At 38.4% G+C, this 15833-nt stretch overlaps 1 protein-coding gene across 1 annotated transcript in view; it reads right to left on the reverse strand.

The window, feature by feature from the left end:
* The window catches only part of KLHL2 (kelch like family member 2), a 77862-nt gene that overhangs the window by 31667 nt on the left and 30362 nt on the right, over positions 1 to 15833 (reverse strand). The window contains exon 4 of the mRNA XM_084883977.1: positions 14222 to 14343. Coding sequence (XP_084740103.1) covers positions 14222 to 14343 — 122 coding nt within the window. The remainder of the gene's footprint in view (positions 1 to 14221; positions 14344 to 15833) is intronic.

The following is a 15833-nucleotide window of genomic DNA, read 5'->3' on the forward strand; positions in this document are numbered from 1 at the left end:
ATGTGTGTGAGTGCATCGTATCTTTCTATAACACAAGCCACTCTACTTTCTTAAAGAAACCATGAAAGTTTTAACTCTCAGATCTACAGACTGTGTGTGTGCCCACATGAACATAATCAAATGGTCATGAATTAAGGACTAAAAGGATAACTTATGTTTCAGTCCAATTCCATCAATTAATACCCTGTTTCCCAGAAAATAAGACAGTGTCTTATATTAATTTTTGCTCCCAAAGATGCGCTAGGTCTTATTTTCAGGGGATGTCTTATTTTCGGGGAAACACGGTACAAACATAAAACAGTATGTATTCATGAAAAGGTAATGCCTTTTCCTTGTAATTTAAGAAAATTAATTGTATAGCGTGTTTCATTATGTTATGAGAATGAATCTCCATGGAAGACTTTAGTCGAGGTAATTTGCAAACTGGAGGACTTCCTACACTGGTATAATTGTGCTCTGAAGCAATGTAAAGTGCATTCCAAGATGCTTAACAAATACAGCCATTTAATTCAACCAATATGAAAAGCTAAGAAAGTGGTCTTCAGTGTAAGATTCAATCTCTGTGAAATTTGCACAAATAGCAATGATTACCCATTTAATCAGCATTTTCCCAGAAACAACACAGTGTAGTACAGAAGTAGTCGAATTGTTTGGCAATACAGAAAGAGATACTTGGGAGGGGGGAAAGTGACTGAGCAGAAACAGGCTCACTCATACATTGCTGGTGGGAATATATATAGGACAAGAAATAGGTTTACAGTTGTGAATATCTGAAACATAGTTTATTCTTATATTAGTATTTCTTAATTATTGTATTATTTTCCATAAAAACAACTGTAAACCTACTCTTGTCCACCCTATATTGGTTCAGCCCTCATGAAGAGCGATTTGTCCATTTCAATTAAAATTGCAAATGCCTATATCCTGTGACCCCGCAACTTAACTTACAGGTACGCTAACATATGCAGAAAATCTCACATGTACAAGACATTCATTAGAGCATTATTGTGGGTAATAGCAAAAGTTAGAAAAAAAGCATAAACGTCCATCTTAAAGAGACTGGTTACTTATAATAATCTATTCAATGGACTATTCTGCAGTCATTCAAAATAATAAGAATGGGATATATGAATGAGATAATTTCTAAGATATGTTAAATGAAAAAATATCAGTGTTCAGTTCATAGTATACTAACATACACTTATTGATCCACATTTACATATGTACCCATCTTTAAAAAAAAAGCAGCTACAACAGGCTTTAAAATGTTTTATTCTGAGTAATTTCAACATTAATATCAAACCCAGGTCTACCTTATGATGAGACTAAAATTTATAAAATTGTAGAATCTCAGACCTGAAGAGGATAAAACAAGTCAGGTAGGCCAGGAATATAAAAGTTACTTATCTGTAGGTCATCAGCCAGAAATACACAAATAACTTTTTGTTGATGTCAATGAGTCAAGTGCTTCCATGCTTGGCAAACATATATTAAATATAATTGAAGTGTTAGTCAAAGGTATAAAACAAATTTATTCATCCTTTCCTTTTGTCACTAAATCCTTTAAAAATGCCTCTGTTTTATGATGTGATTTTACTAGGACTAAACTTCAACAGCTCGTAATTATGAAATTTATGACATACAGCTTCAAATACAATTAATAACTGGTCCAGGCTTACTAACATGACCCCTGGTGACCATTAGTCACTCATGATGAAAACAGGAAAGCAGCTAGCGCCATACCAAATTTCTAATTACTTTGCATATTAGTTGGTTAGCCAGCTAAAGAAAAACAAAATAAAAAATGCTCTATGCCAAAGTCGGTTTGGCTCAGTGGTAGAGCGTCGGTCTGTGGACTGAAAGGTCCCAGGTTCGATTCCGGTCAAGGGCATGTACCTTGGTTGCGGGTACATCCCCGGTAGAGGGTGTGCAAGAGGCAGCTGGTCGATGTTTCTCTCTCATCGACGTTTCTAGCTCTCTATCCCTCTCCCTTTCTCTCTGTTAAAAATCAATAAAATATATTTTTTTAAAAATTCTCCATGGGGGATGGACATATGTAATATTTTCAACAATAAAGATTTTTTTTAATGTTCTAAATTTGAAATGACACATATCCCATAATCAGAACCACTCAAAACAGCTGGCAGCCTATGAGCTTGATGCCCTGGAATAAAATCAAACCAAACCTCCTACTTTGTCTGATAAAGAAACCAAACACTAGAGAGGCAAATGAGTTGACCAAGTCATGTAACTGGTGAGTGGGAAGCTAGGGCTACAATCAAACTCACCAACTTTTGTGTCTATTGTTTGTTCTATTATCTTGAGCCCCCTCTCATGGTGCAGAATAGAAGTGCTGACCTAAATTCTATTGTTCTTTCAGCAAGAGTAATAAAGATAATAAACACCTCCACAACACGTTCTTGCAGCTGTATCCATTGACTGAGTGATTAAATGAATTAGGCACTGTGCTAAGCACTTGGCAGGTAACAATATCTCAATATTCCCATTGTATGTATACAAGTGAATACAGAGGCTTGGAGAAGTTGGGTAACTTGCCCAAGGCCACAGACCTAGTCTAGGTTAGGCCTGAGTCTGCTATGAGCACAGTACCATGTTTCCCCGAAAATAAAACATCCTCTGAAAATAAGACCTACTTACAGGTTTCCTTCTGAGTGAAATATAAGGCATCCCCCAGAAAATAAGGCCCCCCCTCGGCTCTGTCTCAGAATGAAAATTAATTTACCATCAACTGGTCGCTAGGGCCACCCCAACTGGCGTCTAGCAACCAGTACCGTTACTGAGAATCCTGACGTCACTGCTGTGTGGAGGCGGAGCGGAGGTCAGAGTGAGCAGTGAACGCGGGGCGGGAGAGAGGAAGAGATTTTCGCAGATGCGTGTAGAAGAACAGGAGGATTAGAGCAGACGGGACACGGCGAAGGTGGTGAGTGCTGGTCTGTCTCTGGTTATACTACCTGATGCTCACGGCCGCCCTCATGATGACTGAAGGTTCTCAGTCAGTGGCAGACCCTGCTACAGCCCAGATCCAGGCCCCAGCAAGCCCAGTGACAGTCCCCAGGCAGGCCCCAGGGGGTAAATGTCTGATAAAGGGGTAGGGGGGATGTCTGGTGAAGGTGTTCAGTGGCACAGGGGTGGGGGGAGGGGGATCACTTAAAATGACACAGGAGGATCAGAGGGGGCAATCAAAATGACACAGGAGGATCAAAAGGGGTTACTAAAATGGTAATCCCCCCTCTGATTCTCCTGTGCCATTTTGATTCCCCCCAATTCCTCCTGTGTCATTTTAAGTGATCTCCCTGCCCCCACCTTGATACCCCAATTCCTTTTTTTTACCCCTAGAAATGAGTGCAAAAAGAAAAAGCTACTCCATGGAGTACAAGAAAGGAATCATGGAAGACTCTTGGGGCCAAAATCTTACTGCTTTCTGCAAAGAGAAGATGTTGAGTATCTGATTGGCCCAAAAATGGCAAGCAGAGTATGATAACCTCATTGAACAAGTGGACAAGGGAAATGCTAAAAAGCGCAAGTGTGGATCAGGTCGGCAACCATTATTTTCCGAGCTGGAAGACCTGATCTGTGAATGGGTTGTTGACAGGAGAGCAAAGGCTTTGGTTGTGAATAGGGCTCAGATTCAAGAATTTGACCTTGCAATGGCACCACAGTTTGACATAGCCCCTGAAGACTTCAAAACATCACAACACTGGCTGGATAATTTCCTTCAGCGAAGTGAACTGTCTTTAAGATCTACAACATTGTTTAGGTTGGAAGATACTCAAGTTACTAAGCGAGCACTTGCATTCAAGTCCTTTATTGATGATGCTGACTTCTCTAAATACAATCTTTCCAACATGATTGCTATGGATGAAACTGTAGTGTTTATGGGCCAATCATCTCAAACAACAATTGAACAACGAGGTGCCTCATTAGTGTATATTCCCTCCACTGCTTACGAAACTGCATGTGTTTCCTGTATTTTGGCAATTCATCTGGATGGCACTAAATCCCACCTTTAATCATTTCTAAGGGCAAGAAGGAAAAGATTGAACGTGTTTTGGGCGTTTTTATTCTTGAAACTGAAAAAGCCTGGGCCACACAAGCAGTTATAAGGAAGTGGCTCAATTTAATGCTGCTGCTTGTTATGCAAGGGAGCCAAAGAGGTCTGCTAGTCTGGGATGCAGCCAGCACTCATCACGCTAAAGACATGAAGACATTTCTTCATGAAAGAAAAATAGATCAGATAATGATTCCCGCATGGAAAGACGGCCATCTCCAGACTCTTGATATTGCAATAAACAAGCCATTCAAAGACAATTTGGGCATGGAAATTAATGACTACATTGAAAATAGAATGGAGAGAAATCAGCGTGGAAACTTTGTGAAACCTAAACTGCAAGAAGTTGTGACTTGGGTGAAGAATTCATGGGAGAAAATCACTGACAGTTGCGTTGCAAATGCACTGCGAGCAGGCTACCTTGACAAGAAGTACTCATTTAAAGACAGTGCTATTGCTAAACATGAGAGATTTGATCCACTGATTCTGAAAGAAATGGAGTCACAAGAAATTCACCAGGAAATTCCGGAATTGGATTGTTATGATGATGTTCCAGAAGATGATGATATGATTGTCATTGAATAAATGAGTAAATTCTTGATACTGTAGGATTCACAGTTTGTCTGGTTTGTGTTGACAACTACCGTACTACCGTACCGTATACAGGTAATAAATTTCCTTTATTTTCATTTAACAATAAATGTGTACCGTATTCTTCTTCATGGAAAAATAAGACATCCCCTGAAAATAAGACCTAGCGCATCTTTGGGAGCAAAAATTAATATGAGACACTGTCTTATTTTCGGGGAAACAGGGTAGAACAATAAATAAGCTCTACACATTACTCTTCTTGCTCCTGTCAATAGCAATATCTTAAGCACTGGAGAAACATGAAGCAAAAGAACATGCCAGCTAATTAAATAAACAACTTCAAATGCTACATTTTGTTAAAGAGAAAAAAAATATTTTCTTCTAGATATGCTGGTTTCCAACGTAAGGAGACACATAAAAGCCTGAAAATTTTGTTCTATGGAGTAGTTTTCTGTAATGAACAAAGAAGTAGGGGGAAAGCTACCGCTGATTAGTGAAGACAAACTGAACATTAGACATTGAAGGTAGCCGAGCCAAATGATTAGCACCCGGTGACACTCTTACACCAGCTGCACGTTGTAAAGTAAGATGCTTTCATCCTACTTCGTGTTGTGTGACAAGCCAAATTACACATAAGATGTTTCACTTAGACAAGCACACTCCTTTTGCTTGGCTATTAGAATCTGTAGTTTATTTTCAGCTGGGATATTTATTTACTCCATTGAGGGGAATAGTTTATATAGTACGTCTTTTAAATCCTGAGCCATTAGCAGTATATTTAGAGAAGTTATGACCGATGGGTTTGAGTGCTCCATATGTAAGATTTCCAGGTGTCTATGAAAATATGCAAACATGAAACTAACAACTCAGTCACTGTTAACTTTACAGTAAGTGCAGATTTTTATGAATTTCCAAGCTATTTTATATTCATATCCGAAGCACCGTTTATTTAAAGTGGAAGGACCTTGTATGCCATCAAGGACCTGAAAAGAAACAAGGAAATAGCTGTCCAAAGGGCATGCATGAGCAGAGGGAAGAAATTATCCCCACACTTAAAGAAGCTATTTGTCACTGAAGTAAAAAAGTCTCATTGTGAAATATAACCTATAGCTTTCATTAGCACACATCTTCTAAAAATCGGCAATAGGTCCCCAATTTACAAATAAGTTATGTTTCACAAGTTTATTTTCTCAATTGGCTGCTTGATGCTCACTGCACACTTACTCATAGAAGCCGTATTAAAAACAGTCATTAACTGAAATATCAATGAACATAACACTGCTACCTGACTGCTGTGACCTCAGGGGGTGCAGCGGAGAAGGAAGAAGAAAGTTTCCTTCCTCTTTCTGGGATGGAGGCCTTGCCAAGTACAGTTTTGAAATAGGAAGTGTCTGTCCTTGGCATCGGGCCATCTCAATCTCACTTGCACATCTCACAGTCCTACACCTCGGCCCCCAGGAGCCAGCCCTCTGCTCTGTGCACACAGCAAGGGTTCTCTACTCAGATCTGTCTTTCCTGATTCCAAGGGTTTCATCCTCCAAATATACCTACCTCACCTTCCCTCCCCAACACCCATACCCAATGTCCATCCCTCAGGATAACTGCTGCCAACGAGGTCAAAAAGAAGGCCACCTTATTATTCACTCACAACAATGGCTAACAGCGCACCACCTCCCAGGACAAACCCCTTCCAGAGGTATTTAAAGTTTTAAGAGGGACTAACTCTTACGCAAAACACATCTGTAATTAATGTCATTCCCAATAGTATAAAAACAAAGGGGAAATGCCAAGGACAAAGTGGGGGCCCTGCCTGAAAGCACCTCTCCAATATTGTCTTTTTACAGATGTTTTTCCATTATTTTTAACCCAAGGTTTCTCTAAATCTCCAACTTATTCAACAGTGGCTCAATATTGAAAATAGCACCTACCTTATGGATTGTTGAAAAAATTAAACAACATGGTCAACCATTCAATACAGTGCCTGGCACATCACCCAAGTAGTGCATTAGTTCTAGTTCAAGGATCTGTTTTTTGGATTGAATTGAACATTCAACCCTATGACAATGAATGCCAGGATTTCCTCTCTCCCTTACAAGGTCATATTATATGCTGGTTCATTCACAATAAACATATTGTTCTCTTTTTTTTTTATCAAATATTACCAAAGTCAAAGATATAATCAGTGCCAATTTGGAAAAGAACAAACACAGAATATGAACAGGGGGGAAATATTTGATACCTCACTAATTATCAGATAGATATAAATGAAAATAATGAAAGAACACATTTGATCACTATAGATACAATTTTTTTTTTTTAACAACATCCATTCAGGTCAAGGTATAGTAAGTCTTGGCCCCTAGCATATTTTTTGCTACCATTGTAAACTAGCCAACTCTCCTAGAAAGCAAACAGGCAACTTTCATTATGGGCTACCAAAAACATACATATACTAGAGGCCCGGTGCACAACATTCGTGCAAGGGGCTCAGCCCTGGCAGCTGCAGCAGCTTGCCTCTGCCCTCACAGCCCTGACTTCATCTGAAAGGTCGTTCAGCTGTCCAGTCTAATTAGCATATTACACTTTTATTATTATAGATATACCTAAAATGCAGTGTCCCCTCAGGAGTTCAAGAAAGGAGACCCCAGCTGGCAGCCAGCAACCAGCAGCCACTAGGGACCCTATCCATGCACAAATTTCATGCATTGGGCCTCTAGTAAAAGTTGAAAGCCTTTGACCCTGAGAGTGTGTTTCTGAAAATCTACCCTGAGAAAATAAATCACAAATTGGAATAGGCTCCAATCCATGAATTTTATTTTAGCATTATTTGTAAGTGGAGGGGGGTCAGGAGCAACTAAAGATTTAAACAATGCAGAAACATACGCAGCAAAAGCACTCTTTACCAACCTTTGCTCATCCACCCACCTGATTAACCAACTCTCCCCATGTCCTCTGTAAAGTATACTCTTAATATGCGTGCACACTTCTGCCCCTCCATCTGAGTTGCACTTTATCAATTCATACGTGTTGAATTTGCTCACAAATCTGTTTATGACACTTGCACTTGTTATTGAAATTATATAACTTAAATAGATATGTGTAATCCAATAAAACGTGAGTGTAAAAAGAGAGTTGTTCCTATGGAGACTAAGTAGATTGCTTTATAATCACTTGACCAATGTGTTAATGCAAAAAGAAATTTTTTAATCAAATTAGACATGAGAGTAAGGAAACAGAAATTGTGTAATTTGAAGATGACTTCACACTGATATATCTTTTTGAGTCTCAGTTTTTGCTGTACTTAAAAATACTAGAAAACGAGAATTGATGCATTATTATGATGAGGTATATGTCTAAGAAAGAGTAACTGACCATACTTAATTTTACAACAAAAGATTGGCATCCAATTGTAAGGTTACATGTTTTAGGTTAATATAAAATACTTAGCCCAGCTGGCGTGGTTCGTCGGGTGAGCGTCAACCTATGAGTCAGGAGGTCACAGTTCGATTCTGGTCAGGGTATGTGCCTGGGTTGTGGGCTCGTTCCCCAGTGTGGGATGTGCAGGAGGCAATTAATCAACGATTCTCTCTTGTCACTGGTGTTTCTAACTCTCTCTCTCCCTCTCTCTTCCTTTCTGAAATCAATAAAAGTGTACTTTTTTAAAAGAAAGAAAATAAAAATATTTAGAGTGTACAGTACATGTACTGTTTTTTAAGAGATTTCTCCACTTTACAGCCTTTTTTGATTAAGTGGTCAACAATATCAGCAGGCCTCCTACTAAGGGAGTCCCCCCTTGGGGTGCTCTGCTTTTAGGAATGACTCATGGTTTAAAACACTATACACAAACATACTTCTGGCACTTCCTGTCTACAACAAACAAAACCAACCTGTTCTACACCAACAATAAAATGGACACACTATCTTGAATTTTCTACTGTACTGAGATTGTGTTCCTTATCAAAAAAATTTTTTTTAAAGTCTCTTGGAAAACTCTCATTTAAATTCTGTTATTTTTCTAAAAGGATGAGATTTCCTATCTCAAATTATTTCAATTTATGCATATTATAAGTTTCATGAACTGTTTAAAACTCATCCATTCAAAATTATAAGATGCTTATTAAAGTCCTCTGAGATGATAAAAGAACCTGTGGCTGAACACTCAAAACACTTGGGCATAAGAGCATTTACTTAACATTTGTCATTGTCTATTAACATCCTTACCTTTGTTTTTCACACTGACATTAAGTGAAAAGCTCGTACCTACTTTTAGCAAGCCAAAACAAATACCCAAAGCTGAGAAGGAAAAACATATGTTACAAAACCACAAGTTTAGCAATGATTTAAAAAATTCCAAGCTCCTTTAGAATTTTCCCTAAATGTTCATCAGCACACCAAATAAAGAAGAGTAAATCTTCAATAACTTTTGAAAAATAAAAAAATGCTTTTTAGTTATAAAAGTATTTTTATTTTTGAATTTATAAGCTCTCTTTTTAAGCAACTCTAGTTAATTACAACTTAATAGTTGTTGTCTGATTTGAACTAATTAACCTTCCAGAGCTTCCTTATTTGCAAAATAGAGCAATACCTACTTAATTTGGTAGTGAATATGTAAAATGCCTAGCACATAGCTGAAAATAAACCCATGTGAAAACTCTTCAGATGTATATAAAGCCAAGTATTCTTTTTTTTTTTTTTTTTAAGGGAGGTGTTTCTTTCTTTCATTCTTTCTTTTTTTTTTTTTTTTTAATATATTTTATTGTTTTTTACAGAGAGGAAGAGAGAGGGATAGAGAGTTAGAAACATCGATGAGAGAGAGACATCGATCAGCTGCCTCTTGCACACCCCCTACTGGGGAAGTGCCTGCAACCCAGGTACATGCCCTTGACTGGAATCGAACTTGGGACCTTTCAGTCTGCAGGCCGAAGCTCTATCCACTGAGCCAAACTGGTTTCGGCTAAAGCCAAGTATTCTTAATAGTGAGGGACACAGAGAAACAACAAAGTACATGAATTCTCTCAAATTGTGGGCAAACCTTGTGATTTGCTTACGTGCACTTGACTTGGGAAAGGATCCAGATTCTCAAAGGAGTCCATGACCCCAAGAAGTTTAAAAGCCTGCTTGATAGTTGCCTTTGGCTTTATTTTCTCTGTCCCCAGACTCATAAAGTTTACAAAATTTGACTGAAAACTCTAGAAATAAGCTAAACTTAGTTACTCAAAGAAACAGCAACAAAAAGTTCAATTAAAATCATGGTCATGGTAAGATATGTATTCTTTTATTTCTCTCTTAAAAATAAACTTCTCTGTGCAGCTGCACCACAGCAACAACTGTGGCAATTCATCTGCCACCCAGAGGAATGTGTGATAAGGACTCAAAATCCAGGGTGTTGTAGCCCTCCAAAAGATATGTTTACCCCAAACCTGTGAATATGACCTTATTCAGAAAAAAGGGTGTCTTCAGATGTAATTAAGAACCTCAAGATGAGGTAATTCAGGAATTAGGATGTCCTTATAAGAGGCAGAAGAGGAGAAGACATACAGGGGAGACGGTGATGTGAAAATGGAGGGAAAGATGGAGTGATGCAACCACAATCCACGGGATGCCTGAGGCATCTTTCCCTAGAATTTTTAGTGTGTGGCTTTGCTGACACCTTGATTTCAAACTTGTAGCTCCAGGAACTATAAGATAATAAAGTTCTGTTGTTCTAAGCCACACATACAAAAAAGAAAGAAAGAAAGAAAGAAAGAAAGAAAGAAAGAAAGAAAGAAAGAAAGAAAGAAAGAAAGAAAGGAAGAGAAACAAAGAAACAAACTTAAACTCACTTGGCCAAATTATTTCCCAGCCTTGCTATAAATAAAATACCCAAGTGCTAAGCAAAAGTACAGCAACACACACACAAACAGGGAAACCTTAAATTGCCAAGAATTAAAGCCCAGTGTTTGTATAATACAGGTAAAAATGGTCCCTTCTTTGGAATTAAATTTTTAAATACTACTTCATTCCCTAATTCTGACTCAAAGTGAGGCAGCTATTCAAACAGCTATTACCGTATACGAATACACATATTTTAATGTGCTGTGATACGCAGACTCTAAGTAACACAGAAGGCACCCTAAACTAGGAATCAGGAAGCCAGGATTATGATCCTGCTCTGTCACTGACTGACTCTCAGAGCTGGCCCTCAGTATTCTAGGTTCTGTAATCCTACATAAAACATGCCATCCCAACCTGAAACACTGAGATACCTGCTATCCTAAAATTGCACCTTATTACTAAAACAGAAACTTATAAAAGAGAGGTCACTTGACAGAAAGTTTGATTCTAGGTCTAATGAGAAAATATACCTAAATTCAGAAACCTTTGAATTACAGACTGTTCTGTCCCCACTTCGGCACTCTCAAGGCAGAAGTACTCAGAGTAGGGTTTCTGTTGGGGCCATTTCACGCGTTAGCTCACCACGAACAAGAACACCAGTCACCTCCCACTACACCATGCCTTTCCTTAGGGTGAACAGCACTTACAAGAAAGACTTAACTAAGTATAGACAGACAAAAATATTGATAGACAAACCCTTATTCACATTTCACTGAAAAATTCTTATTACAGAAAATACAGCTTATTTTAATCCATCTTATTTCTAAGCTGCCTTTTCCAAAACAAGTATTTTTCAATGGAAGATAAAATAAATTTTAATATACCAAGATAACCCTGTGTTGAAGAGACAACCCTCTTCCCACAAAAAAAAAAAAAAAAAAGCAACTCTATGAATGTTAAGTATTTAATAAGTGGGTCAAATAGATCTCTTTGAATATATTTCTGTAAGAGCTACGAAATATACACAAAAGGCAAATTAGCATGGCAAGAGATTTTTCTGAAAGGCTGTGGTGACTAATATTTCAGGACTAGACAATGATACTTATTAAAAGAAACATGAGAGTCGACCTTCACCACAAAAACCACTACTAACAGCATTCAGAGCTGAATTCGCAGTTTAGTCTCTGAGGCCTACACCATCTATTCCCATTTCCCCCATGTGGTACATTGTGTGAATCAAAGAAACCAAGCAGTAATTCATTTGTTGGAAGTCCAGATATAGAACACAATCAAGGCCCACACACTCAGTTTTTCAAAAAGAAGGAGCAAAAAAACATAAGATCTTATTGAAAATAATGCCATAGAACCCAGCAAAGAGCATGACCGTACAGAAAAGATCAGACTGAAATTACGTGTCGGTGCTGTTATCGCATGACACATCCCACACACTTTCCTCCCTGTTAAAAAAAAAGGTTCACCTCCCACCTAATTCACAATTTCATGCACAACTTCAGTATCAACCGAAGTTTTTCTAATGCTTTTCCTCATGAGCAAGACTTCAAGCAAAGGTTAATGAGGCCACCTAGGAAAGATCACCACTGCCAATATTTCAGATCTAATAACAGCAGGTTTTAACAAGTTAAAGTGCAAAGATTTCAGTCTCCACATTCAAATATCCTGCAGTGCATTTCAACTAATTACAAGGGACGAAAGACTGAACTCACAACTTCCTATCTGTGCAAGTAGAATTCAGAGATTATTTCTTAAGAAGTTAGTCCTGCCCTAACCAGGTGGCTCAGCTGGTTGGAGTGTCACCCCATACACCAAAAGGTTGTGGGTTCGATTCCTGGTTGGGGCATATACCTAAGTCGTGGGTTCAATTCCTGGTTGGGACACATAAGGGAGGCAACCAATTGATGTTACTCTCTCACAACAATGTATCTCTCTCTCTCCCTTTCTCTGAAAATCAATAAAAAAAAAAAAAACCAAACATATTCTCCAATGAGGATTAAGAACAAAAGTTAGAAGTTGGTCCTAATTATTTTTGTGGTCCTTAAAACACAGTTTACCTATTGGAAGGGGTATAAATAAATAAAAACTTTTAGATAGCAATTTAGCATACCTATCAATAATTAAAATACACATGTACCTTTTGGCCCACCAATTACATTTTGAGGAATCTATTCCTAAGAAAATTTTTAATGCAATTTTAAAAAACGGTGATCCACTATGGAGTATCACACACAAAAAAAGGCGGGGCCCACATGTACTGATGTGTAAAGAATTCCAACACACTTCATTCAGTGAAAAGAGCAAGTTGCACAACAACAGGTATAGTAAAAATATGCTTATGTCAAGAAAATGGGGTGTATGTGTGTAACTGCCTAGACAATGTGTGAAAGAAATCACAGTAAACAGGTTACTCTCTGAGGAAAGAGAGCAGTAAATCAATGTGTTGGGCTGGGTGAGCATGAAGGGAAGGGCCCAAGAATATTTTTTCCATGGATGTTTAGAGAGTGAAAGGAAGGAAAGAAGAGAGGAAGAGAGGAAGAGAGGAAGAGAGGAAGAGAGGAAGAGAGGAAGAGAGGAAGAGAGAGAGAGAGAGAGAGAGAGAGAGAGAGAGAGAGAGAGAGGGAGGGAGGGAGAGGGAGAGAGAGAGAGAGAGAGAAACGTTAATATAAAAGAGACATCGACTGGCTTTTTCCCACATAAGCCCAGTGGGGGTGCAGGATCAAATCTGCAAACCAGGTACATGCCCTTGACTGGAAATTGAACCTGCAACCCTTTGATGCTTCAGTGCGCAAGCTGACACTTTAACCATTGAACCACACTGGTCAAGTGCAAATTTAAAGACACATTTTCACTTTCTACTTCATATATTGATACATCTGTATTATTTAAACATTTACATTATATATATAAAACATTTGTTCTTTATAGAAAGTAGGAACAATGCAATGTCGAATTCTAGCTAAACTCTAGAAGTACTTAAAGAGAATCCTATATAATAAAAGGCTAATATGCAAATCAACTGAATGGTGGAACAACTCGTCATTATGACAAGCACTGACCACCAGGGGGCAGACGCTCAATACAGGAGCTGCCCCCTGGTGGTCAGTGTGCTTCCATCCGGGGAGCGCCACTCAGCCAGAGGCCGGGCTCACAGGCTGGGGAGCGCAGTGGCAGTGGCAAGAACCTTTCTTGCCTCAGCAGCAGTCGGACATCCCCCAAGGGCTCCCATAGTGCAGGAGGATGCAGGCCGTCCTGAGGGACCCCCAAGAGCGTGAATTTCATGCACTGGGCCTCTAGTGCTAAATTAATAAAAGAAGTAAAAAAGGCTGTTGGTAGTCAAGAACATCCTTTGTAGATTTTAACCTTCAAGAGAATAAAGACAAATGTGGGCAGCATCAACCAGTAGTTATAAATGAATATGACAGCGTTTTTATAAAAGAATGAGTGTCATTCAGAGAACAGAAAGATTTGTGTCTTAGAACTTTAAGAATATAAAAAATACTGAAATCAGAAGAGATATAATTATTCCAAATATCTCTCAGAAATAGTTTTAACAACGAATTACACTACTTTGGTACAAAATGTATTCTGGGTGGTTATACACTTTTGATTTTAAAAACTGGCATGGAAAATGGAGGACATCTGCAATAGTGTCAACATTAAAAATTTTTAAGAAAAAGAAGAAAGAAACCTGTCATGTATAAAGCACTGAATGGTATGGGGTGTTTATCTTACCTGTACGTTTTCTTCTGTAACCTGGATTTCTGCAGTGTAAACATAATCGATTAGCATCCTCAGGGTCCAGCCATCTACCTCTTTAATTCGGACTCTCTTTGCTCGGCTCTCACTCATCTCACCTAAAACACAAAGAAGTAAGAGTGACACTACAACAAAACACTGCTTCATTGCAGCATAATTCATGGTGGCAAGACCTGGAGACAGCTTGGATCCTTCAATAGATGACTGGAGAAAGAAGATGTGGTATATATATACAATGGGATACTACTTGGTCATAAGAAAAGATGAAATATAGCCATTTGCAACAACATGGATGAACCTTGAGACTATTATGCTAAACAAAATCAGTCAGAAAAAGCTAAGAACCATGATTTCACTCATATGTGGGATATAAAACTGAAACTCACAGACACAGACAACAGTATGGTGGTTACAGAGGGAAAGGGGTGGGGTTAAGTAAAGGGTAAAGGGGCCCAAATATATGGTAATGGAAGATGATTTGACTTTTGAGTATTGGGCACACAGATCATGTACCATAGAAATGTACACTTGAAACCTACATGATCTTATTAAGCAATGTCACCCCAATAAATTTAATTTTTTAAAAAGAAAAGCCTAGAGGAATCTATAATTACACAAAAGCCCTTTGGAAACATAAACCCTGGGAGAAAGAAAAAATAATAGTGACATACATTTAACTGCCTGCTTTCCTGGGGATTATCTCTGACAAAGCTCAGAAAGAAGTTGTTCTTCTAAGAGCTAAAATACCTCAAAAACGTACCTGCTACTTCCCAGGGGGGAAAGCATACATCAGTATCACAGGGAAGGAGAAACAGTTAAGAGAAAAAGGTACATATTTCTATACAGCAGGAAGACAGGGGACTGGGTTATGTGTCTGCTGTTATAGCCTGTTTCTCTCCCCACCCCCTTAAAGAAAAAGGATGGGGAAGGAGGATTGAGGAACATGGAAAAATAATTCTTTCTCTGCATATGTCACCCTCCCCTATCCTACGCTCTCTGGATCTTGTGGATAGACTAGATTTGTATAATCTGGAAGCTCTTGTGTGTCCAAAGTGAAGATACTTAGGTGATTCCCATGAGGGCTTTTAGAATTAGCCACATCTAACTGATCTATATGGGAACTTTTAGAATTAGCCATGTCTGATAGACCTATAGGGCCCCTGTGATGTGCAAATTCCTGCAGGGCCTGGGTTCAGTCAAGCATAAAGCCATAGTTCTCAAGGAGTGAACTCACCCCCTGGGATTTAAGCATCTCTTAGCTTAAGCAAAAAGTCTGACTTTAATTTATACATGTAACTGAAAAAACAGTCCTCTGCCAAGCAGTTGTTAATATTACAGTTTTTACAGTACCGCTGTAAGCTACACTTTACTAATTCATATATTCCTTATGTTATTTTTATACAAATTATCTCTCCCCAGAAAAATTTGTCTACTGTCAACTAATTCAATGCCAATCATATACTGCCTCAAAACTTTTTAATCTTTATTTTTCACATTCATTTACAAAAACCGTTTGCCACAAATTGCATTACAAGTTTAAAAAATCCCAAGAATCAAAACACATACTCAAGAGAGTTGTAAAAGCTAT

This window comes from Pipistrellus hanaki, assembly GCF_964339955.1.
Source record: "Pipistrellus hanaki genome assembly, chromosome: 5".
Lineage (NCBI taxonomy): Eukaryota > Metazoa > Chordata > Mammalia > Chiroptera > Vespertilionidae > Pipistrellus > Pipistrellus hanaki.